Source organism: Etheostoma spectabile, chromosome 9 (assembly GCF_008692095.1).
Source record: "Etheostoma spectabile isolate EspeVRDwgs_2016 chromosome 9, UIUC_Espe_1.0, whole genome shotgun sequence".
Lineage (NCBI taxonomy): Eukaryota > Metazoa > Chordata > Actinopteri > Perciformes > Percidae > Etheostoma > Etheostoma spectabile.
The window spans coordinates 22646674-22671670 of record NC_045741.1 but is presented as its reverse complement, the minus strand read 5'-3'; the positions used below and the strand labels follow the sequence as shown (position 1 = coordinate 22671670).

General features: G+C 41.5%; 1 protein-coding gene across 1 annotated transcript in view; it reads right to left on the bottom strand.

Annotated features, from left to right (window-relative positions):
- Positions 1-24997, bottom strand: part of agbl4 (AGBL carboxypeptidase 4) — a 281610-nt gene that overhangs the window by 146717 nt on the left and 109896 nt on the right. The window contains exon 4 of the mRNA XM_032526873.1: positions 19190-19284. Within this exon, the coding sequence (XP_032382764.1) occupies positions 19190-19284 (95 nt within the window). The remainder of the gene's footprint in view (positions 1-19189; positions 19285-24997) is intronic.

The window sequence follows — 24997 nt, the reverse complement described above, 5'->3', positions numbered from 1 at the left end:
GACCGGAAGTCCTTCTCCATGTCTTCCCTGAACTTCTCCCACACCTGTAGCTTTGCCTCTGTCACGGCAGAGGCTGCAGCCGTTTGGTATCTTGCTACTGCCTCTGGATCCCTCAGGATAGCATATACCGGAAAGACTCCTTCTTCAGTCGGCTTCGAACGACTTCCCTAACCACGGTGTCCATCAGGGTGTTCGTGGGTTACTGCCCCTTGAGGCACCTAAGACCCTAAGACCACAGCTCTCCACCGTATTTTTAGCAATGGAAACTTTGAACATTGTCCACTCAGGTTCAATTCCCCCAGCCTCCAAAGGGATGCGTGAAAAGCTCCGCCGGAGGTGTGAGTTGAAAGTCTGTCGAACAGGGGAATCCTCCAGATATTCTCAATTTACCCACACTACCCATTTGGGCTTACCAGGTCTGTCCAAAGTCCCCACCCTCTGACCCACCTTACCACAAGATGGTGATCAGTTGACAGCTCCGCCCCTCTCTTCACCCGAGTATCCAAAACATACGGCCTCAAATCAGATGAAACGATTATAAAATCGATCAATAACTTTCGGCCTAGGGTGCTCTGGTACCATGTACACTTAAAATCATGGTACCAGCTGTCACCATGGTCCCGCTAAACGTCCTGCGATGCCATGTTCATCTTGCTACGCTCTGCTGTGTCCTGCCACGTCCTGCTGTGCCTTGTAATGCCTACAGTGCCCTTCTATGCCATGAACTACTACAAAGAACTGCTACAAACTACAATTTTTTTTTTCTATTTTTGTTATTTCCACTTTTCATTCTAACCCCAACCGGCCCGTCAGACGCCGCCTACCAAGAACCTGGGTCTGTCCAAAGTTTCTGCCTAAAAGGAAGTTTTTCTACTACTACTCTATCTGGAAAGTGTCTTGATATAACTCTTGTTATGAATTGATACTATAAATAAAATAGAATTGAACTTATGAGCATCCCTATGTTTGAACACGGCGTTTGTTATAGACAATCCATGACTAGCAGAAGTCCAACAGCAAACAACTACTCTGGTTTAGATCAGGGAGGCTGTTCCTCCCAATCACGCCCCTCCATGTATTTAGATGGTGAACATGGTAAACATTGTCTATGCTGAGCATGGATGTTGATGTAGTTACTGTGAGCATGTCAGCATGATATTAGCTCTGTCTCCGCTAGCATAGCTTTAGATTCTTAGTCTTGTTTAAATTTGGAGGACAAAATCCTTTTCCAGTGAGGATGCAATAGCCAGCATCTCTTTACACCGGTAAGTGACTTTTTAATGCAATCATGCTACAGAATGTACTATCAGCCGAGTAGTAAGCCACGAGTAAGTCGGGATTTGCTAAAAACTTTTTATTTTATTTTCAATGATTTCTCCACTTTTACAGCACTTACCTCAAGTTTTTTCTTTTTTGTCTTTTAATTTGAAAGCATTGTTACAGTTTTTTCATTTGACTAATAGTCGGGAGCTGCTACTACTAGTTACAGTATTTAATAATTGTTACCTTAATTTTTAAAATTACACATTGCATTGTTCACATTTTGGGTTTAGACTATTGCAAGTGTGAGGGTAGAAAGGCGATTTATGAAATCTGCCAAATGTTTTATTTTTATCCTTGTTTTTTGTTTTGTTATTTACAATAATGTGTGTGCCCGTGGCAAATGCAATTTTCCATTTTTTTTGTAGTTTCAGGAATATTTGAAGCCTCAGGACCCCTCCAATAATTAATCAAGAAAAAACTAAAACCAAAATCTAAGTTCCAGTTTAGTATTTTGTGCTTGCGGCAAAGTTTGAACTTATACTACACCTGCTCTACTGCCCTTTTTCCTGCCATCATGATGTGAATGTGTTAACATGTACTGGTGGGTTTGTAGTATAAACGTGTGTGTGTGTGTGTGTGTTTGTTTGTGTGTGTCTGCATGCGTGTATTGATTGATGCCTTCCAGGGCTGTTGCGTGATTGAAACACCTCCTCACCATAAAGCTGTCGTGCGTGTGATTGAGTTGCAGGGTCATTTTATGCATCACACTTGTCCCCCTTTCTCCCAACGCTGACACCCAATCAAATAGGAAAATGGGCATATATGTTTTCCTGGCCTTGAGAGGGCTTGTGCGGAGGGTTGGGGTTGGGTGGGATTTAGGTTAAGGTTTAGGTGTGTGTGTGTGTGTGTGCGTGTGTGTGTTAGTGTGTGTGTGTGTGTGTGTGTGTGTGTGTGTGTGTGTGTGTCAAAGTGGGTGGGGGACAGAAAGAAAGAAGAAGAGAGAGACGCGTAGCAGACTAGTAGACAAATACAAAGCAGAAATGGAGGACTATTTCCTGGTCTTTTCTCAAACTATTTAAATTACACTTTTGGCTATTGTTTTCATCTTGGCTATATTAAGAAACTAGCCAAAAGTATATAAAATACTACCATTAAATTTTGTTAAGATGCAGCACTAATAAGTGACCAAATAATGGAATAATAACCATGCTGGACAATTAGTTGTTGCAGAGATTCGTGGACATCAAAATAGAGTTTATTATTCACTTAGTATATAAAATAGTATTTTGCTTTTTTTCTCGCGTCAGAATAACTGAAACTAGGCAACATTCCCTCTTCAGCGTTTATCTTAGCGCAGCGCCATTGAAACCATTTATCCAAATATGGTCACTTCTGGCTCCAAAATAGTAGATGGTGATGAACAAAATGCAAATTCCTGGCTTCAAAATGTAAGTCCACAAACCAATGGGTGATGACACTGAGGTTACGTCCATTATTTTTCCAGTCTATGGTCATTAATAGCATGGAAGGGACCCAGGTAGAAAAATCAAAACCATCCTTTAATGCTCACATTTCTTTACTCTTAACTGCAATTGGACATTGGACCGCTTATCTTATGGTATTCCACTGTAGTCCTGGGAAAAGAGCAAACCTGTGGGCTGAGAAACATTTGGGAAACCAGCCCCAGTTCTAAAAATAGCCCAGAAAGGTCCCTAAAATAATGACCCTGGCTGGCTGCTGAGTCTAAGGCTGGCAAGACAAACGACATCCATTCCCACTTGGTGCCTTTAATCAGCTTGTGATAATTAACGCCACACTCCATTGGCCAAACAAATATCTTTGTCAAGGTGCTCGTTGCTGTACACGTTCTTCTCCTGTTCTCATAGACAAGATAACAAGCAGGCTTTAATTGCCTTATTTTGTGTAGTAGTATTATTATAGACTTTACCCTGTTCTGTTGGTGGCTCCAGCCCCCCTTTTTTCCCTCCCTTCTTCCTCCCTCTTTCCCTCCTTTCCAACAAGTACATAAAATATTTCATCATGTTGGGCTGGTGGGCCGTGGCATCAGACTTTAATAAAGTGAACGACCTTGTGGGATTGTATAGGGGATAGATTAAGTTTGCCTTCCCTACTGGCAGAAGCAGCAACCTCTGTGGGGTTTCTTATCTGGAGCGTTACTTAATTACCTGCTTTAATTCTAACATTTTCTAAAATGACCCCTTGCCACGATGAGACAAGCTGCTTTAATTAAACAAATGAATATGTCGCTTATCAGGCAGGATCAGAGCTCTCATTTGTCAGCGTAACAGTTAAGGATGCCGCCGATGATCACGTTATCTGGGACTTGGCCTGGGTTTCGCCACCACACACAGAGGAAGAAGCAGCCGTTGCATTCTGGTTACTGTATATGGCCATGTAGATATATGGAAGATTACAAACAGGCCCAATTAGATATAGCAGACATGTCCACTTAGTCACATTGTAATCTGATGAGATTCATAATGTAGCTATGCATCCTTTATTATGGCTTTAAAAAGGTTTTTAGCCCAAGGCAGGAAAGTCTGAGAGAGGAGAGGAGAGAACTGAGGAAAAAGGAAAAGTACAACAAAACAAAAGAAAACCAAAAATAGTCTAACAGCTATTCCCAAAGCTGCTGACACTGGCCGGCTTGTTTATGGTAGTTATACAACAATATTTTAGATGGCGCAGAGGGTTCCTGTGCAGCGCTGCCTGACCAAATATAATGGGAGAAGTGTCAGAGAAGCCATTACACCAGCAGGGGCACGCACAGCCCTATTACATATGGCTGCTGGCTGCTAATGTGTATTAGCAGGAGACAGAGGAAGCAAGGTGAAGATAAGTGATTTTGCCTTAACTGGCTAAGTAGGACAAAGGGAGGAGGGAGTGTGTTAGTGAGGGTGCGAGAAAGAAAGCAAAAGAAGATCAGGGATGGACACTACTTGGACCAAAGTGAATTTTTTTGGGGTGTTTGGGCATGCTTTAAGCTCAGAGCAAGTTATCGAGACCCCATTACGAAACCTTTAAGCACCCATATTATGCTCATTTTCAGGTTCATAATTGTATTTTGAGGTTGTACCAGAATATGTCTACATGGTTTCATTTTCAAAAAACACCATATTTTTGTTGCAGATCCTGTTTTCACCCTGTGTGTTTAGGTCTCTGTTTCAGCTACAATGTGAGACATCTCACTTCTTTACTATCTTTGTTGGGACTCGCACATGCGCAGTAGCTAGGTAATGATAACATCAGCTAGCTACTGTTTTTCCAACTTTGGTCAGTACCAGACAGGATTAGCTGGGAGACGTGTTCTAAACAAGGGCGCACTTGTGGAATATCTGCAGAACAGGGATAAGGAAGTAGTTCTTTTGTAGATTATAGTGAACTAGTGTGTGTTGTAGCAGTGTTTTGCGAACAAGCATGCTATGGTTAGCCTCCTCGTCTAGGCTAGTTACGTAGAAAGCTGTGCAGATTTTGAACGGAGACTGAAGGCAGAGGACATTCAGAAACTTGTATCTCACTCAAAACAGCATGGATGCTTTTTTCTTTCTAAGTTTATGTGCTTGTGGAAGCACCAGGGACACAAAATAACATGGGCACATATAATATAATATATGGGCACTTTAAGGTCACAAGTAGATTCTCTGTGCTATACTGGGCCCATCAACAGCTATCTGTATTGTCACAGAGTTTTAAAGCAGGGCATTAACTCACACTGTAACTACATGTCAATATCATAGTTTTAAAAACAAAAACAATCCAAATCTTATAAATTTAAAACCAGACCGCCGGAGCATCTTACAACACCAACCACTAAAACAAGGTGACAGCCAGTATTTTCTCTTGGTTAATAATTTAGTGAGGATTGAAGGCTGCTCTTGGCAAGAAAGTGAGAATTTGCTTTGTTTGTGTCTGTCAGCAGCAAAATTCTGTATTTTTTGACGAGAAGGGGGCACCTTGCCCAGCCAAGGAATCCAAAACGCATTGGAAAATATAGAGCTGTGTGCCTTACTGCCAAACACATTCGCTCTTGTTCTTTATTTAAACCTTTGTCAAACTATGTCTTGTACTTCACTCACAAAACACTCTCTTTTTAAGGGCTAACAGGCCGAGTTTTGCCACTCTACACCAGTGGTGTAAAAGTGTGCTGGTGTAAGGAGTGAGGAGGCTCCTCAGCTTGGTCTTTGACAGCCCCCTTGAACTCTGTGGGCCTGGCGATAAAGTGGCTAGATGAGTGGACAATCTCTGTCTGCCAGCTGCTGGTCTGGCCAGGGGAACTGGATAGGTGCCAGACTGAGTGAAGACCCACTCAAACAAAAACACACAAACACACACACATGCACAGCGAAATGTGAACGTATGCTGACATGCACACGTACTGTATAGCTGTTTGGACATGTACAACCACATTATGATTACTTTTAGCTTGGATAGAATTACCTCCATAGTAAGTGTATTGAAAAATCCCTTGTCATTCACTACCAAATTTCTATACTTAAGGAGTTAATCTCACCAGCAAGCCAATAAGCATGAAGCATGCTTCTATCAAGATCTAATAATACTTGTGATTGGCTGCCTGGCAGGGAGACCCAGCGACATGTCCTTAAGGAGAGACAAAGACAGGGGCCTTTACAGTAGCTCTAATTCCCTAAAGAGTAGCCACTGAGTGTGAGGGCTCACGTGTATGTGTCTTTCAATATTTTACTCCCAGTCCCTCATCAAAAAATCATAACAAATTCAAATCCTTACCAGCACACAGAATGCTTCAAAAGGTATTTTTCTATTTATATATTCATTCATTTTTACAATCGGCTGAAGAGAATGCATTACCGGTTCCCTATGTCTTGACTCTATAGACTCTCAATCTCTGTATCTCTTTCTCTACTACGCACCTACTTGTGTGCTTCTAGCACACACATGCCCAGAGATTACTGCTTCTTCCTTCAAGTCATATCTAGTTTAGTTTTAGTTCCCACTTCAGAAAAGGTAAGCATTCAACCAAACACCAACTGAAAGTGGAAGTTATTGAGTTGTGCCAAAAATTCAATTTATCAGTTGTATTCGTCACATGAAATCTTACAAGGTACAATTCCAGTGAAATGTTATCCCATCAGCTCTTTCATCTTATGCACGATTCATCATACAGCAGAATGTTGACGTCAGATTGGTACACAGAAAAAGAGTCACCCGGTAGAATGACACCGGTCCTCCAGGATCCAGCCAAGTCTTGAGGACAAGTCTTTCAGTCCACCATTTGGACTGAAATATCTCAACTATTGGATGGATTTGCAAGACATTTGTATTGACATTTATGATTCCACGATGATGAATCCTATTCCTGTTGGGGATCGCCTGACGTTGCATTTAGCGCCGCCATGCCGTTGACATTTGTGGTCTTGAGTGAAATATCTTCTGTTCTGCCTAATATGAATTGATTGGTGATCCCATAACGTTTCATCTAGTACCATCATGTAGTTTGTCCAACACTTAGGTTTAAGACCAAATCGCTGCTAATTGTGTTTAGTGCTAATTAGTAACTGTTAGCATGCTGACAGGCTGAACTAAGCTGGAAAAACATGGTAAACACACATGCTAAACATAAGATTTGAGCATTTTTATTAAGAGCATGTTCCCATGCTAGCGTTAGCATTGAGTTTAAAGCGGTGCCTATAAGTACCGAACATATACACTTTTGTTTGACCCATTGCATCTGCCTACATTGGCCATGCAACACTTTAGATGTGTTCATGCCACTTGTCAGCATAAAACCTCCACAAAACAGATCACTGGTATTTATTTCAACCCCATAATAAATTGACTTGACATTGAGAATCTCATAAAGAACAAAACACACATCCGAAAAGGTATTTCTAGTTATTTTCTAGATAATATATTATCATTGCAAATAAATGAGAAATTTTCAATCACACTGCTCTTTGAAATACTAACGACCAGAGAGGTGAGATTTATGAGAGATAACAGCAACATGAATCCTACTTTTTGCTCCATGCATATTCAGATGTCATCAACTTGTGACTCTTAACTAGATTAGGGGTTTGTGTGTTGACATCCATGGCTTTTAAACCGAGCAAGGAGCTCTCTGGCTGATTGCTACAACATGTCAGCTGATAATTCAGGAAGTATAATACGCAGGACCAGATTGGATGACATTGTTCGCTAAATGACAAGATCTGTCTTCCTCTCCGCCTCCTTAATTATCTTCCTTGGTTATAATTACACGTCTGAAGGTCCAGAGGACAATCACTGTTGTGTTGTACTGTCTGCTGGCTGAAGTTAGATGAGATAGGCAGGAGATACTGTCGAGACTGACACTGGCTGATAATGAAGGTTACTGTCTGCTGCTTCAAAATCACAAGCATTTACTACATGAATGATGCAAAATTAGCATAAATCAGTCGGTGTCATTACATTCGATTAGCGGTCCTACTGTATCTATCTGCTGATGTTCTGACATATACTGTAAAATGACAACAACTTGGAAGTAGAATATGTTATAATAAAATGGTGTAAACACTGCAAAGTTGTCCTTTAAATGACTACTAATTATTCCTCAAAATCCACAATATTACCACCCATAAACAGCTGACAGTTAAGATACACTGGAGGCTTTCATTAAGAATAGTGATGACTGAGAACACTGAGTGACCTGGGGGTCCTTAAGCAGCCTTGTAATTCTCTCTTAATGAAGCCGATGAATAAATGATTTGAGGCGCTGTGCATGAGGAGTCTGATCTGCCGTCAGCATGTCTCCATGGGGTTAGTAGGAACCTCAGGGGAGTCCTCCTTCTGCCTCCTCCTTTAACCCCCACTTTTTTGCAGCCATCCACTCTCCTCCATTCGTCTTTCTCACCTTCCACCCTTCTCCCCCTCCCTTCCACCTTACCTCCTCCCTCCACATCCCTCTTTCCCCCACTGTCTGTGATCCTAACCTCCTCTAAAACATTTTCCTGGACTGTGGGAGTTGGCAGATAGCGAAGGCCACCGTCAGACTCTGACTGACTCATCCCGTCATAAACAACTGGTGGGTGTCGGCATGCTGGCGGCCCTCCAGTTTCAGACTCTCATTTTGACAGGTCATTTTTTCATGATGCTGATTGTTATTTTCCCTGTTATTGTGTTTCTTCCCTGTGACTTCAGATGGGGGGTAAAAGTGCAACTCTCTGAGATCAGCCAATTTTACTCTCTGGGACAGAAAACAAAGATGACAGTAATAAAAAGGAGAACCAATTGCTTTTTCATTTCATTTCCACTGGGAAATCAGGCTGAGGGAAGTATAAAGCAGCTATAATAATACAGTTTAGGAAAAAGGGCCTATGGCTTTCCATTCCCTAACCACCACACAAGCAGTAGCCACTGTGGACAGTACAGTTGCTCAGGGTCATATACATTATTTGACGGAAGGCAAGAGGATGTGAAGTAAATGGTGGGAGCAGTGGTGAAAAACAAAGACTTTGGTTCAAGGCATACAGGAATACCTAGTGCCAAGTAACAATATGTTCTCAGCACATTAAACTTTTCCATTCATTCAATTCAAAAAAACAAGCAGATTTAAGAAGCTTTTCTTCACTTTCTATAGTGTCATGCAGATGACAAGAAAAGATGAAAAGTGATAGGCAAGAAAATATCCTGCTGGGATTCACTTGTCGGCCAGGCACAACATTTAGGTGAGCTACAGTATTATGCCTCATTTCTACTGGCTTGACTAACTTTTGGAAACAGGTCCTTTTTTCTACTTTATTTACCACTGAGGTCTCAGTGTAAGCCAGATTCTCAGCGGATCGCCATAGTAAAGCCGTGTGAAACTGCTGTGACATCATGTTTAACGCAACATCCGCTGGATTCTTTTAATCGCAACCAAACCAAGGTACATTTGCACTTCGTCAATTATAGGGCGTAGTGTTTGCGGACGGCCATTTTTTAAAATCTGGGTCGAGGGTATTTGTTTTGCTATTGATGTTGCTTGGCTATTTAAAAACGGCAGTTTGTGTGACAATTCTCTCTGACCAATCAGTGGTCTGCACTGTTTAAACTCTACCTTATAGTATTGGCTCAGCTCACTTGGAACCAAGGTGGTAACAAAAAAGTACCAGGTACTATCCACATCTTTTGCTCATGGAAAACCAAAAAAGAGTTTGAGATGAGTAGAGTGCCATGCAGTGGAAATGCAGCATTAGGGTCTGAAACTGCTCTCAAAAATCTGATGGTAGTAGTTAACAATTATACTTAACCAGAGTGTTTTTAACAGTGCATCATTCTATGCCAAGGCATCGTTGTATTGCTCATTACAGTGGCACATAGTGCAGCTAGCTTCGCATGACCATCCAAGTTAATGGGCCACAATAAAGACACCACTGTCTTCATTTTATGGCTCAGTTTTCTAATGGCCTACTTGGCTTTCTTGCCTGTTCTCTCAAAGGAGCCATCTAGGTCTCTTAAAGACCTCTGATATTCTCAGCACACTCTTTCCTCCTGGCCCGTGTCTCCCTCCATCCATTCTTCCACTATTTCTCGTTTCTTTCCCTCCTTCCACTCCCGACAGCTACAGGCAGCCCAGGGCCTTTTTCCTGCGCCTTTAGTTTCATTAGCGGACCCCAGATGCTTAGCTGCTTACAAAATTATGAAGGGCCAAAGCCAGCTGCCTCCAGATGGGACCCATCTATATTCAGATGAGCTGTTTCCTCACATTCAGAGCAATCCCACCCTGATGTCCTACAGTGTCGTCAACAAACATGCTGACAAACACAAACACAAGCAAGTACAAACAGATGCACACATTCGAAGAGGAAGCCATGTGCACATGTCATGCACACACCCAGGGCAAGCAAGCAAGCGCACACACACACACACACACACAAAGACACACACACACACACACACACACACACACACCACCTGGTTGGGTGGCATCGCTCTCTCCATATGAAAACAATAGCTTAGCCAGTGCACTGTTATTTGTGCTTTCAGCTTAAGCTTTTATCCTGTTTTGTGTGGTGGACAGTGATGTAACTTTTATTTTATTTTTTTCTCCAATCATTGGTAAACAACTTAAAACATCTCCACAGCAAGCCATTCTAACAAGACAAAGTCTGTAGCTGGTTTTATGCTGAAAGATTAGATGTTTATAACATGTGTGATGATTGATGGCTACTAATTTTGAAAAACGCTTGCGTATTACCTGAAATATTTTCTTTTCCCACAGAGGTGATTTCTCTGATCACAAACGCATACCCAAAATGATTAGATGGCAGTTGAAGCTATATAGAAATATTGTAAAAACAATAATTAAACAATATGTTTTGTGCAAGCATTGGCGCAATAACCGCAAATGCATAACTGTGTGTCTCTGAAGTTATGGTAGGATGTATATTGATGTCTATTGATCTAGCCTAGGACGGTAACAGAGGGAGATTAAATAAATCATTATTCTATCAACTTGTCATACTTCAACCTTTTTCTTATCTTCTTTTACAACATCTTTTTCTCTTGTAACTTCAACTCTGCTGCAGTAATTAAATCACAGGCGTGAGTTTTGAGACAGTCCGATCCCCCGAACTTCACACTCCATTTCACCGCTCACATCTCTGACACCCAGACGCATTCAAGCAGCACAGAGAGGAGACCCATTTCAAAACAATCATGCAAGAAACACAACCATGAAAGAGTCTGGACACACACAGTAAGAACGAGACGTGTGGACAAAAGTAACGGAGGGAGCTCAAATGACAGCTAGCAAAGACAAAGAACTGTTGAATGCTAATGGAGGTTGTGCATGAGTGTAACTCCATCCATGTGTTTGCACACTCATGCTGATGTGTATCTACAAAGAGTGTTTTTGTATCACTGAGGCAATGAGCAAAAGAGGAATTCTTTACTACTATCGATCTACTTTCAGATAGATCAGTTTGTGGGCCCAGCAGCTGTACATACTGAAGCATCTTTAGAGTTGGAAACTGCACCACACAACTGTTGACTTAGCTGACCCTCCGAATTCAATGTCACAATGTACATTGTGCAATGTACAATGACACAGACACAGACACAGACACACACACACACACACACACACACACACACACACACACACACACACACACACAATCTCATGTGGGCAGAATGCAGATATTAACCAGTCCCAGAGAGTGTCCTAATATGTCCCGTTAACACCTGACAGCATGGCTTTTTGGAATCGCTGAGATACCCATAATCCTTTGGTTGGAGTCAGGGGGTCAACTCAACATTGTGCTGAGCACACCCAATAAGCTTCAAACAGGCTATAGCCAAGCATCAACACCCAAACCCTCCTCATAGTATTCTGCAGATCCTGCAGGCTCGGCTTCCATATATGCAATATAAATCCAGCATGGGGCAAGGAGCCTATGTGTATAAAAAATACTTGAGGGGACAGCCATTGAAAAATTTGTCTTGTGTCACACTGGGCTAACACCGACAACAAATTTTGCAATGTCCACAAGATCAGGTTTCCTGAACAAAGAGGGGTGAAGGTGAAGTCTTCCGCCTACAACAGAAAAAGCAGCCGCTGACTTACAGTACAGTAATCAGGGGACTGCTGGCTGCAGAAAAACTGTAACGCCTCACCTAGTTCATTATAAGATGACACAACCAATTTGTCCTTCTGCCTGCTGCAATCTACCAAATCTCCCCTGACAAAAGCATTTAGATTAGAGCGCTTTCAGGGAGGGCTGCACTGACATGCGTACCCAGTCTGTAAAAGAGGAAATTAAGTGCCTTTTTAATTCTCCTCCAGGCCAACATAAAACTGTCCAGGTAAGTCATTTGTGGGTTGAATGGAAAGCCATGAGCAAGTTGCCCCTCTGTCGCAATACACCTCGCTCTTTCTCCTTTTTTTCCTTCCCTATCTCTGCAAGGAATTCTGCGCAAAAACATGCTATTGTGCACATTTACAGCGCACACACACACACGCTCATCCATATCCTCATCTAGAAGATTATTAATCTATTTGTTACAATTTGTCCCATTATTTCTCCCACATAATCCCTTTCTCTTCCTTTGGCAGCATGCAAATTAGTTTTTGTGAACAAGGAAGCTGCACATGCCGTTGATTGTTGTGAATGGCGCTTCTTATTCTCTCTTCCTCTCCAGTTTGGTTTACCTAGACAAAAATAAAGACCCCAATATGAAATTGAAAAGTGGACATGAAGGGAAGTGCCAATCTTAATTAAGAGAATAGATCTTTGTGATCACATTACTCTTTCAAGTCTTTAAAGACAACTGGAATGAGGTCGAAAGGGAAGAAATTTCCCTGGAACATGAACACCTCTCCACATTTTGGCCAGAGTTACCAAATCCCTTTCACAGCTACAGTACATCACGTATTCTCTTTATCCTCTTCCAACTATTCAGTCAGATTCATACATCATTCCATTTCTTCATGGCGGTCGAACTGGTGACAGATGATCAGGTGTTTGTGTGTCTCTTTCACTTTCTCGTGTGCTTGGTTTTTATTAAAAAGATTTAGTCCATCTCCCTTATTGCACAGACAACGTTGACGGAGAGGGAACATCATATATAACATTTTTTCAATCTAAGAATTGTATATGAAACCCACAGACTGTCTGTCGAGTGATCGCTGTGGTTTCTACTCCAAAATGGGCTGGAGAGCAAGGAAACGTTGTCTCGGTTTTAAATTAAAACACACGCAACTGCACAGAGATACAGGCCGCAGGCACAGTATAGGTGCAATGAAAATTATGTTACAGTAAAACATAGCAGTAAAGCTGTGAGACTGAGAAACATCGATGTCAAAAGACAGTAAAGCAACGCTGGTCTCTTGAGGAAGACAGAGAATGTGCAAAGCCACGGCTGCCAATCCATTTTTTTTCTTTAACCTCAAGTCAAACAAGTACGAACGACCACAGGGAGATGAGCAAAGAGGGAAATAGGTGATACACTCTGGTAATAAATATTAATGTGAATTGCTTGCAATATAAGTCAACAACTACACAGGGAATTTATGCATTTCAATACATCGTGTTTTAATACTAAAAAAGAAACTCAAGCGTTGTATCATACCACTGAGACTCTTGTTGTAGCAAATAATTTGTGTTATTACATTCTGAAGACACTATATAGTAGTTGTGATTTGTCGTGCTGCATCATATCTGAGGGGAGGATGCCAGGATACTCGTACTTTCTATTTCCTCTGTGTATACTTCTTCCTGTGTGGCAGTATGCATGTGTGCCTGTATGTGTGATTCGGGTCAGGGCATATGGTGGTACTAGTAAAAGCCAGGATGGGGGCTGCAAGTGTTCTCAAACAGCAAACAGGGGGTCGCTTGATGTTTTTATGAAGCGAGTCTGTTTGGAAATTAATCGTTAGTCTCGGTTTTATTGCTCAAATTACCCGAGCCGGTCCTTGTCCTGTTTGCCCTTAATTAACAAGCATTCAATTCCCCAATTAATTAGCACAAGCTATTAGCTATTTTACATCACTCTTCATTTGTCGACAATTAAAAGGTCTATTATTAAAAGGCACGCCACACGGTTAATTGGGCAAGTGGCTCAGCAGCAGGAGGAGAGGGGGATGGAAGAGGACAGTGCTGACTCACTAAATGTAAGGAGGAGTCAGAGAGGTCCACTGTAGTTCTCGCACAACCTTTGCAGTCCGTCCATCTTCAATTTGCCGCCTGACACTCTGTCCTCAAGAGAGAGACCATCTCTCTCACTACTGTCACACACTTACTGCGTTTGGACCCAGGCGGCACGGCTCAACAGTACAGAGGTTAGGGAACGGGAGGTGTGTGGGGTACTGACAAGTGCAATTTTCGTCATACTACCAGGAACTACTGTATGCGTACGTCTTATGCATCCCTTGTCCTCCAGCATTGTTTTGGTCTCTTTCTGTCATTGTGTTTGTTTAAATGTAATCAGAATCAGAACCTCTTTTCAATATAAATATCACTACACAAAGGTGTGTATGAGAGCCTGAGACTTTGTGATATGTTTTTACAAATTTTCTTCATAATAGGACATTGCAGAATCAAAATTTAGGAGCAATTTTTGTCTGTGAGTTGAGTTCAGCAACACATTTGACTGAAGCTGAAGGGCTGACAACATATGGGATATCCAAACATTACAGCATAACACTTATTGCATTGACAGATGGAAGAAATACCAGGGTAACAGGGCACACTGTGGAGAAAGTAAAGATGGGAGGACAAACAGGCAGAAAGAGAGTTTTCATGAGAAAACACTGTAAAGACGGACAAAGGTGAGCAAGGAGAGACATCAGAGTAGCGGAGGTATCCTTTATCTTTCCCTCACCCTGTCTCACCTCTCCTCACCCCTCGCCCTCTGCCAGGGCCTAAGTGGCAGGGGATGCAGGCAGGCCAGGGCTGTGCTGATTGACAGAACAATTACTGCTAACACGCACCAAGATGGAGAGGCAGACATCTCCAAATAGAATTTCACTATGACATTGCATCACACTCTTACAGGAAGGATTTTGGTAGAAAAGCAAAATTGCCCTGACTGACTGATTGACTGAATGACTGTCTGTCTGTCTGTCTGTCTGACTGACTGTCTGACTGACTTGTAGCTGAGCACAACTGCTCGGAAAGCACTCTGTTTTTTGTTGCCTCCCATAAAATAAAGGAGGAATAAGCATTTACCCTTGATAAAGGTTGGCTGGTTCTAACTTTAGAAGCAATGTTTGGCAACCCATTTCCTCCAACTCTGAGTGTTCATCTGTTAACTCAGTTAGAGGTGTAGCTATTTTTATCCACACACCTACTGACTGACAAAGAAGTGAAAAGTTAATTAAAAGAGACACCACACATCAGAACATTTCCAATATATCATTCGTCTCAGATTTAATTGGCTAGAAATGATGTAGAGATGTGTGTTTTAGCTTGTGAGGATAAAGTAACAAAACTGTTAAAAATACATGTAAATTGTCGTTGAGTCGTCTTTTAATTAGATGAGGGCTTACCCAATACAAACATAAAGCAAAAATGTCAATAATGAAGTTCCTGGAAAGTCACTTAATTGCATTATGGTCTTTCTGTTGCAAAGATAGGAAGGTTTCTGTTGAGCAACTTAATGGGAAAATATTTTAATAATTATTTCAGTAATATTTTAAGCAAAATCACCAAATTATCTCTGATTTCAGATTTATTAATGTGAACATTTTGCTGCTTTTCTCTATTAAATGTAACTCTGCAATCTGAACATCTTTGGGTTTTGGACTGTTGGTCGGACAAAGCAAGACATTTAAAGATGTTATGTTGGGCTCTGGAAACTTAAGATGGATATTTTGTTCACTGTTATCCATAGACCCGACAACAGACTCATTTAGATAATTAAACGCATATTAATTGATAAGAAAAATATTTGTTATTTGTCACCCTAATGGTATTGAACAACATCTTCTGGTGTCATTCTGTGCCTTCTCCTCCAACTCCTATGAAGCATCTGCTGGTTGATGCAGTCAGTCCCATGCAGCCATCCTGGCTCTAACTATCCCCTCTCCTCTCCACTCCACCCCTGGCATTCCGGCCTCCAACAGCTGCATTACACCACGCTCTCTGACTTTCTAATTAGCTTATCTCGGAAAATAGGGATACTGGGCAATTCTTTGCTCTAGCAGTCTAACAACCAGCAGGCCGCAGGGAGAGTGGTTGGCACCTCTTGTCACCAAGGGGGCTGTTGTCTTCAACAGACTAGTACAAGAAAATATGTTTTAGTTTTTTTTCTCTGTCTCATAAACAGTCTCAGTTATTTTCTCAAATCCTTGGAATTGTTTTCACTTTAAAATTTATAATGCAAAAACCAATCTTGAGAGCCAATTTAATTTCAAACGTTTCACATTTTTTGTAATTCCCAATGAGTAATGACTCTTGCAACTAACGTTTGCAAGATGAAACAGGTTTGCTTTTATTCAGCAGCTTCACTACACAGATTTAGCTAGATGAGGCTGTTAATTTGAAGTCCGGAAACTTTAAATTGTTATTATGCTTTTCTTTTATGATGTTCACAATACACACAGTAAAAAAAACAATACAATATGTAGCTCCACATTCTGTCCAGTGCATGGCACAGGATAACATTCATTTTGCTGGTGTTTGATCAATCTTTCAGGAGTCTGTGTGCTTGCAGAAGAAAATCCATTGTTAATCTGGTACACATTTCAAAAGCCATGTAGTCCTTTTTAATTAGTTTATCCATCATTTATTATTTATCAAAAATGCAACCTGTAGCTGTGTTTAAATGCCAGTTGATACGGTAAAGCTGTGCCTCTGTCAGCTCTGATGTCTCCTGGCTAAAAGTAATGGAGTGAGGGATGGAAAGAAAAAGGGATGGAGGAAGGAATAGAGGATAGATCCTTCCACCTGTAGCAGTGAACGTCCTGCAGGACTGTAATCTGCCAGTTGTCTCTCACTGAGACACCCAGCTAAGCCGAGGCCAGCCAAGCCCTGCAGCCTCCAGCACCAAACGGTGCTGGGGCCCCAGGACATAAGGCACCTGCATGGGAAGATAAAGGCTTCAACTCCTGGGCTAATACTGACGATTCTTTTGATAAATACAGAGGTGGGGTGGTGGGTGGTGGGGGAGCAATCGTTTCCCGCTCACCCCCTCTCATTCTCTCCTCCCTGTCTACCCGTCTCAGTAATCTCTCTTTCTTGTACTTTGTGTTTTTTCTTCCTCCACTCTCTCTGTCTGTTTCTCTGCAACTCTCCTGTTTTCTATCTCTCCCTCTCTCAGTAGCTTCTTTATCCTGTCCTGTGTGAGTTTGGATCAGACAGGCGAAGCTCTCCACGCTCTGCCTTTTTATTTATTCCATATCTGTAACTGTCAAAAAGAAGATTGCTACTTTAAGAGCTGTCTATGCTGTGTTGTGCACATGGAAAGTCAAATAGAGGAGGTTGTGTTAAAAGCATCTTGACCACTTTGTGGGGACACAAACAATGTCAGCTGCGGTCGTTGAAGACCCAGACAGTTGAAAATGGCTCTAAAAGTGCATGACACATGATGCCTTTTAGATGGCAGAATGCTGAGAGTAGCGGTTAAAACAGTATTAGCCTGGGGAGGTAATTGGAGTTGGGCCTCAGCAACATTACCTCCTGCTGTGCCTGTCACTTAAATACCTTTTTATGAGAGCTTATTGCAACATAAGCATGGCCAGGTTGCATCATTAGCGTATTAAGAAAAGCTTTGGGACCTAAATGACCCAACAAGGCTGCTGCCCAGATTAACACCTCAGACATTCAAGATTATGTCAAATGAGGAGTCAAGACAATTCAAAAAGTGGGACAATTTTACCTGACACAAGAAACAGGAATATAACTGTTTTATAGCATAGTCTACTACACTAGACTACACTAGTCTAGATCACCGGAAGTACATTTCCAGGACAAAGCCTGACATCTGGCGTGTGATGCCAGGCTTTGTCCCTCACCTTCCACTCTCTGTGTGTTGCTGATCTTAAAATCCATTTGATAAAGGAAACAACAACAAACTTCGAGCTAGCAAGCCACAGACAAAATAGCAACAAAAAAAATAGCAACTTTTGAAGAAAATTTGGATCGTAGAATGAAATAAATTTGGTTCTTTGGCTAAATGCTTGTAATTATGTTTACATTGGCATTTACTATCTAACTGGTAAGTTTGGGCCCAATTGGCTGGATACACTGTAAAGAGCAAATAAGGTTTAACCATGTATCCAGTTAATTTAAATACCTCTTGTTACTGTGTTGTGTGAACAGTTAACCTTATTCAATATATCTTCTTCTTTTGTGGGGTGCAAATGTTCCAAAACAAGTTCCTTACCAAAACTATTTTGCAAAGTATCCATTTCTGGTTCCAGAGCTTATGCAACCAACCAAGAGCATTATTTTCTCCTATCTTAGATTGTATCTGTGGTGTAGTCAGAGCTTACTCCACAGTGCTGTGGAGATAGGTCTGGCAATACAAGACTTTCTACACAGTAAATTTACAGAGTGTAATTATACCAATTTTAAAGCAAGCGCTTGACAGCTTTACTGTAAATATATGGTTGGCAGGATGAAACAATAGTAGCGGCTGGCATCATGAAAATGCCATTTCTCCACAAGCACAAGAGAAATTCTGATTGCAAAGTTTCAACTACACCACATGGAGTCAAAATGGAGAGAGTGAGGCAGACGAGCTGAGCTGCATCATGTTGTACTGTGCTGCATCGCAGACAGCAGTTCATCTTTCCTGTCTATGGTGTCGTGCCCATTGTCTATTCCCATTAGCCTGTGACCGGCATGCTACGGTATGGTCGGTATGGTGTGGGTGCTAGGCTAGCAGACGGCTTAGGGTGGCAGATGCCTGGCTTTTCTATGGATGCCCTCCATCAACTGATGACAGATGTCAGGGCTCCTCTTGGACGGCAACACTTCATCATGCTACCCTGTTCCCTTTCCTCGCCCCACTGGATTTACCAGCCTGCTTGGCAGACGCTGCACCCAACCTCACTGCACCAGCCTTGTTCCCTCCTGCCACACCTATTTATTCTCACACACACACACACACACACACACACACACACACACACACACACAAAATACTGCATCCATCAGTCAAGCGTTATTACATCAGACAGCCGTCATACTGCCAACCAATGGATCACATGCTAATGCGCTCAGACGCATCCACTCTGGAAATCTAAAGTATCAGTCTTTAGGGTGTGTGTGTGTGTGTTGTGGTGGTGTGGTGTGAGTGTGGTGGGTGGGTGTGTGTGTGTGTGTGTGTGTGTGATTTTGGGCGGAGAAAAAAGTTGTAGAAAGACTTTAAATAGTCTGGTTTATTAAAATTTTTTAACTGCATTAAAAAAGTGCAAAGCATTCCCCTAGAATTAGTGCTAATGTTGTTATTGCACACTTACCATTTTGGCCTGCTGGTAGACTTGACAACAGGAGACATGCCATCTCTGTACAGGCTCTTGGTCTTGGAGAAGTTGACCACATTGAAAATGACTCTCTGAAAGACAGTGAAAAACATAGAAGCCAACCCATTAAAACCACCAAAAATGAAAACCCAGTGGAGTTTTTTTTTACACTAGTAGTACTTTGGATCAACATTTGTATGAACATTTTTGTTTGTAATATGTAAAGAAATGAAGAAATGCGTCAACAAAGCCAGTGGAAAAAGAAGGCGGTGAGCTAGCAAACATTTGTTTTAAAATGTACATAGATTAAAACAATTCTGCCTGGCTAATACTTAATGAGGAAGAAAAAGCATGAAATAAGGCCTTAAGGTTACACAGAATGCCTAAAAGGTGAGTAGCATTGAATGTTACTCTGAAAACAGGGCACCTTTAATATTTGGTCATATTAGTTAGAATCCAGCAAAATGTGAAGAAAAAAACATTTGAAGCAATAAAACAGCATAACCTGAGATTGACACTGACAAATCACAGAGAAGCTTATGCAGCGTACACATGATTAGAAAGCCGTAAACTGACTCTTTATTCATGACAATTTCATTCCTGTGTGTTGTATGAGCGGTTTCAAAACAAACTGTGGAAGAAGTTCAGAGACTACTAGCATGGATTACACTGACAAAACAGAAAATCACCACGCATTAACATTACACTAAGGAGATAAGGTGGCTTTAATGTCCTGCAGATGATCCCATGTTGCAGTTACAAAGTTCTCGATAAAAAGCGGCAGCTCCTAGGAGTGCCAGCCTCTAATCTGGGAGGACATTACAGTTCTCCCCAGAGGGATGCTGCCTGGCCCAAAACATTAAGCTTTGCCTGCAGCGCAGAGGACAGCCATGGTGTCTGGCTTTCCACCTCCTCTGGACCAAGGACTTTATTCTTGAGCTCAAATATTGTGGAACAGACCTTCCTCCCTCCCACCTCTGGCATGCATGATTAGGATCAGGAGGAGTGGGGAAATGTGGAGAGAGAAATGAATAAATACACTTTTTTTTAAAAGTCAAATGAATGGCAATGGTAATACTGCGGTGAGGTAAATGAATCCTATTGATGGGGCATATCAAATTACCAACTAAGTCCAGGTGGTGGAAGTTAACTGGGTGCTACTGAAATCCTATTACAGACTCCCCACACGCCTCTACCTCCTTTTCTTTCTCCTTTCCCTCCCCCTCATCCATTTCTCCCTTTTCCTCCTGCCTAGCATCAGAGGAATGGGGATTGCGGATTGTGGCAAGCTGATTCAGACTTAGGTAAAATGACATCTAACTGATGTTGAGACTGGCAGCAGGCTCCTGTAGCAGGGAGATAAGACCATTGCTGTTGGCATTTCAATTACACTTTACTGCCCCGCACATCTGTTGCGAGAGCTACTTTTCAGCCTTTTCCCCTCAGGCAAATACAGCCTCACTCTGACTCCACTGGTTTTCTTTGACTGCACAGCCTCCTCCATTCTTTATCCACAACAAATTCAAATTGTCTTCCTCCTTAGCTTCACTCTACCAACTGGTTGTAATCTATTTGTTCGAACTGTTTAACTCAGAGGGAGCTGAGGCTGGACAGATGACAGAGACACCGGCCCGCCAAAGAAAAAGAAGGCTGAATTGCAGGCAGAATGATACACAATACAAGGGCGGGAGACAATAAAGCAGAGGAAAAAGGTGCCGCAGCTTGTAGAGACATACAGCAGGGACAGACATAACGCGACAGAAGATAATTACACGACAGTGACAGGAAGTCACTGAGAGGTAAAGAAAATAAACTGGGTTCTACTCAGCGGACAGATGTGGAGGACACAGACAGGTGGGCTGGTAGGTCGGGGGAAGGCATGCGGAATGTAGAAGTCTCAGTCTCCCTCTGTGCTTTTCTAATTTTATTGAAGCCAAACAGATTAAAAGAAAATCTGTTCGTCCTGTGACTCAACATCAGATCACAAAGCCAGTATTTAACCTACAAGACAAGAGGAACTTTGAAAAGCTTAAAAGCAAGGTAGGAAAACCCTGGACAATTTACTAACGAGCACCAGGCGTGCATGAGAAGATGTGTGAACCACTTTCAAGATACAAGACTGTTTTTCCTTTAGAGTATCATCTGTTATCAAGTGTAGTAACAGGTTCATTCAGTGTCTCTGAAGGAGCAGGAGCTTCTTCTCAGCTTTCTATACAAGAGTTACTAGAACTGTTGATTGGTAAAACATCCTCTGCTTTGTCTGCTTCTAAGCACTATGTAACCATATAAACACTTGCATACACATTTCTGAATGTCTACTTTGTCAGTACTTCAGTGACTTTTGGGGACATATTATGAAAATCAATGTTTCACAGTCCATTACTATGTATGTGTACTGTAAGGCCATAATTCTTTGCACTTGCGTCTCTTCTTATTTTCAGGGATTAAAGTGAACCCAACTGCAGAATCCTTGTTTGAGTGACGTGGCTGAAGTTGTGATTAAACAGTTTCAAGAGGACCAGTGCAATTTTGATATTCGTTTTTGCATGAAATTGTACTTGCGTTTCCATCTGCTAAGACCACCTCTTATCAATGCAATTGATGCAAAGCCAAAAAGATCCATTTTTGTGGCTTTGGTTGACAGGAGCTTCAACATCACCCAAACCCTTTCATGTATGTTAAGTTTTGCCTCTTTGATTTTGATTCACTCTTTTTTTTTATAAAGCCCAGATTAAATGCACTCAAAAATACAACTTTAAATGTGGTTACAACATAGTCTGTTCTTAGTAAGAATAATTTGTCAAATTATAATGAATTAACTACGGAAAACTGTTTGTGGTTGTGAGCATGCTTGACCAACAAACCAACCAACAAACTTGATTCTTTTTCTCTCTCTCCCTCTCTCTCTCTCTCTCACTCACACATGCACGCACGCAAACACACACAATTAGAATCAAACAAACTGCTGTGGGGCCAATTCTCTAGATCGTAAGAACTTACGCACAACTAGGACCAATTTAGAACACACTGTGTGCATGTGTGTTTGTGTGCATGTGTCTGCACATGTGTGCTGCCCTGGAAGATTTAATTAGGCTGGGAGCAGTTAGAAGAGATTAACATCCATGCTGTCTGAGCTGTCATGTCGACGGAGCGTGTCAAAGCCCTCTGCCGTCCCCATCACTGCTGAATTACAGACTGGAACAGGTGTCTCTGCGGTGTCACAACACACACACACGCAACACAGATGACAATAGACGTTCTTTAGTATTGCATCCAAACTATTACATTTCTGAAAATGATTTGAAAACATTTGAAAACTTCTTTGGCTGACAGAGTTACAACATACGAAACTCAAAGGAACCTTAAAGGAAAATTCCAGTTGATTCCAACACATAGCTCTGTGGTTAGTAAATTTGGAGTGCTGTCAGTAGTAAGAAAAATGAAAACAATCGGTGCTGTCTACGAGTTATCCTCATGCTAGCGATAGAACCCAACAGGCTTAAACAGGGCAAGTTTTAAACATCTCTAAACATGTTTAAAATGTCATTACAAGTGCCTACCCATGTGCAGTGATTCCTTCTGAGTGAACACAGTGAATCTGACTGCTGTAGATGTGAACAAAATGCTTATTCAGCTGTGTTTAGTTTCGGAGTTAATACTTCAAGGAGTGCTTTGGGACCATCTACAAACTACAACACTGAAAAGAGATACAAACATATTTTCAAAAATAGGCAATAGGCAAGTAATAAGTGAGGTAAGATTGGAGACACTACCTCATTTAATCATTAAATTGATAGCCTACAAATTTGTGTTTCATCTCTTTTCTGTGTTGTAGTTTGTAGACGGTCCTTAAGCTCTCTATCTGCCGTCTCAACACCGGAACTAAACACAGCTGAATTAGCACAACTTTCATGCATTTCTTTCACTCTACCGCAGTCAGACTCACTGTGTTTACTCAGAAGGAACCACTTCACATGGGTAGGCACTTTTAATGACATTTTGAACATGTTAAAAGGCTAAAACATGTTTAAAACTTACCCTGTTTAAGCCTGTTGGGTCCTAACGCTAGCAGGAGGATAACTCGATGTAGGCAGCACTGATTGTTTTTGTTTTTCTCTCTATTGAAAGCACCCCAAATTTAAAACAACTGAGCTACATGTTGACATTGACCGGAATTCTCCTTTAATGGTGCAATACGTAGGATTGTTACTCTTTTGCAGCAGCAAATAACCTTAACGTATCTGCAGGGACTTAATGAGGTATTTCATCAAAACCAATGACTCAAGGAAAACTTTCCCAAAAAATTCCAAAAACTGTGAGTGTGAGCTGTGCATGTTTTAGGAGACAGTCTAATTTTGTACCCCAAAATCTTTAAACAGATTAGCCAGTCAGCCACAGTGTTTGGCACAAAATAGCCTTGCCGGTGCCACCTTAAGGATAGGATTGCGTTTAGGTCCAAACACTGTCTTTTGATGGCCATCGATCGAGCCTGTGGCCAGATAGTATCGCTTCCTGGAAGAAGCCTTGATACATTATTAAAGAAACCATTCTAAATATGTAGTCAAAGACCTCTGCAGAGAAAATGAGCACTTTGTCCTTTTGATAGTGATGGTTGAGCAGACATTAGTATGAATAAAATCTAAAATAATAATTTGTCTCCAGAATGTGAATGCTGTCACTGGGAACCTTAAATTCTGAAACTACACTAATTAAACACTTGTCGGTTTGTTAACTATAGTTATTAACATATATTCAAGTGGAACTTAAGCTACAGAATTAATTAAACATTCAGGAATAAGTGTTTGTTCAAAATGGAAACTATAGGCCTGTTTTACTGTTAACGTGATTAACAGATACAGTGGCTTGGGAAAGTTTACACTCCCATGCTAAAGTTGATTAAAAAGAGGAATAGAAACATCTTTTGGAAATTGATTTTAATGCCTTAATTCAAAAAATTAGGAAAATCAAACCTTTTAAGGACACCAATTTTCTGTGTGAATAATTAATGTATGGTAAATAAATAAATGTTCTTCCTTAAAATACAAGGGGCATAAGTAAACAAACCCCTATGTTAAATTCCCATGGAGGCAGGCACATTTTTATTTTTAAAGGCCAGTTATTTCATGGATCCAGGATACTATGCATCCCGATAAAGTTCCCTTGGCCTTTAGAATTACACTAACCCCATATCATCACGTATTCTTCACCATACATAGAGAATGGCATGGTATTATTTCCCTTAGGTTAATAGCTGGTTTGATTTGCATTGAGAGATTTTCTTATGGAAAGTTCCCGAAGCCTAGCTTTAGGTATGGTGTTGTATTGTGTGTATGTGATGATGTGGGGCTATTTTAATTCCAAAGGCCAAGGGAACTTTATAAGGATGCAAGGGTATAGTTAATGAGCGGCATTACTCGATGCCAGAGTAACTCGCTGAGCAAATTAAAACTGTGCTCTCGCAAGAACTCTGGATATTCAGGCTACTGCCCAGTGGTCTAAACAACAATGTAGTTGAGACAAATGGCCCTATCACGTGTCAGGTGAAGTTTCCTGTTCTCATCAACAAACTGTGGTATCACCTTGGCCACAGTGTGATTTCCTTGCAGCATATCACAAGCGAGCAGAGCAGATCTGTGAGCCCTGTCCACAGCCATCACAGACAGGCAGGCTGATAGCTGGTGGCAGCTCTGCCTGTTCCTCTCTTGTTGTCTTTGATCAGTCTGATCACTGACGCACAGCGTGCCAACTACCCATAGTACTGGGGACTACCTGACACCGCCAGGAGCACAATGCACACACACACAC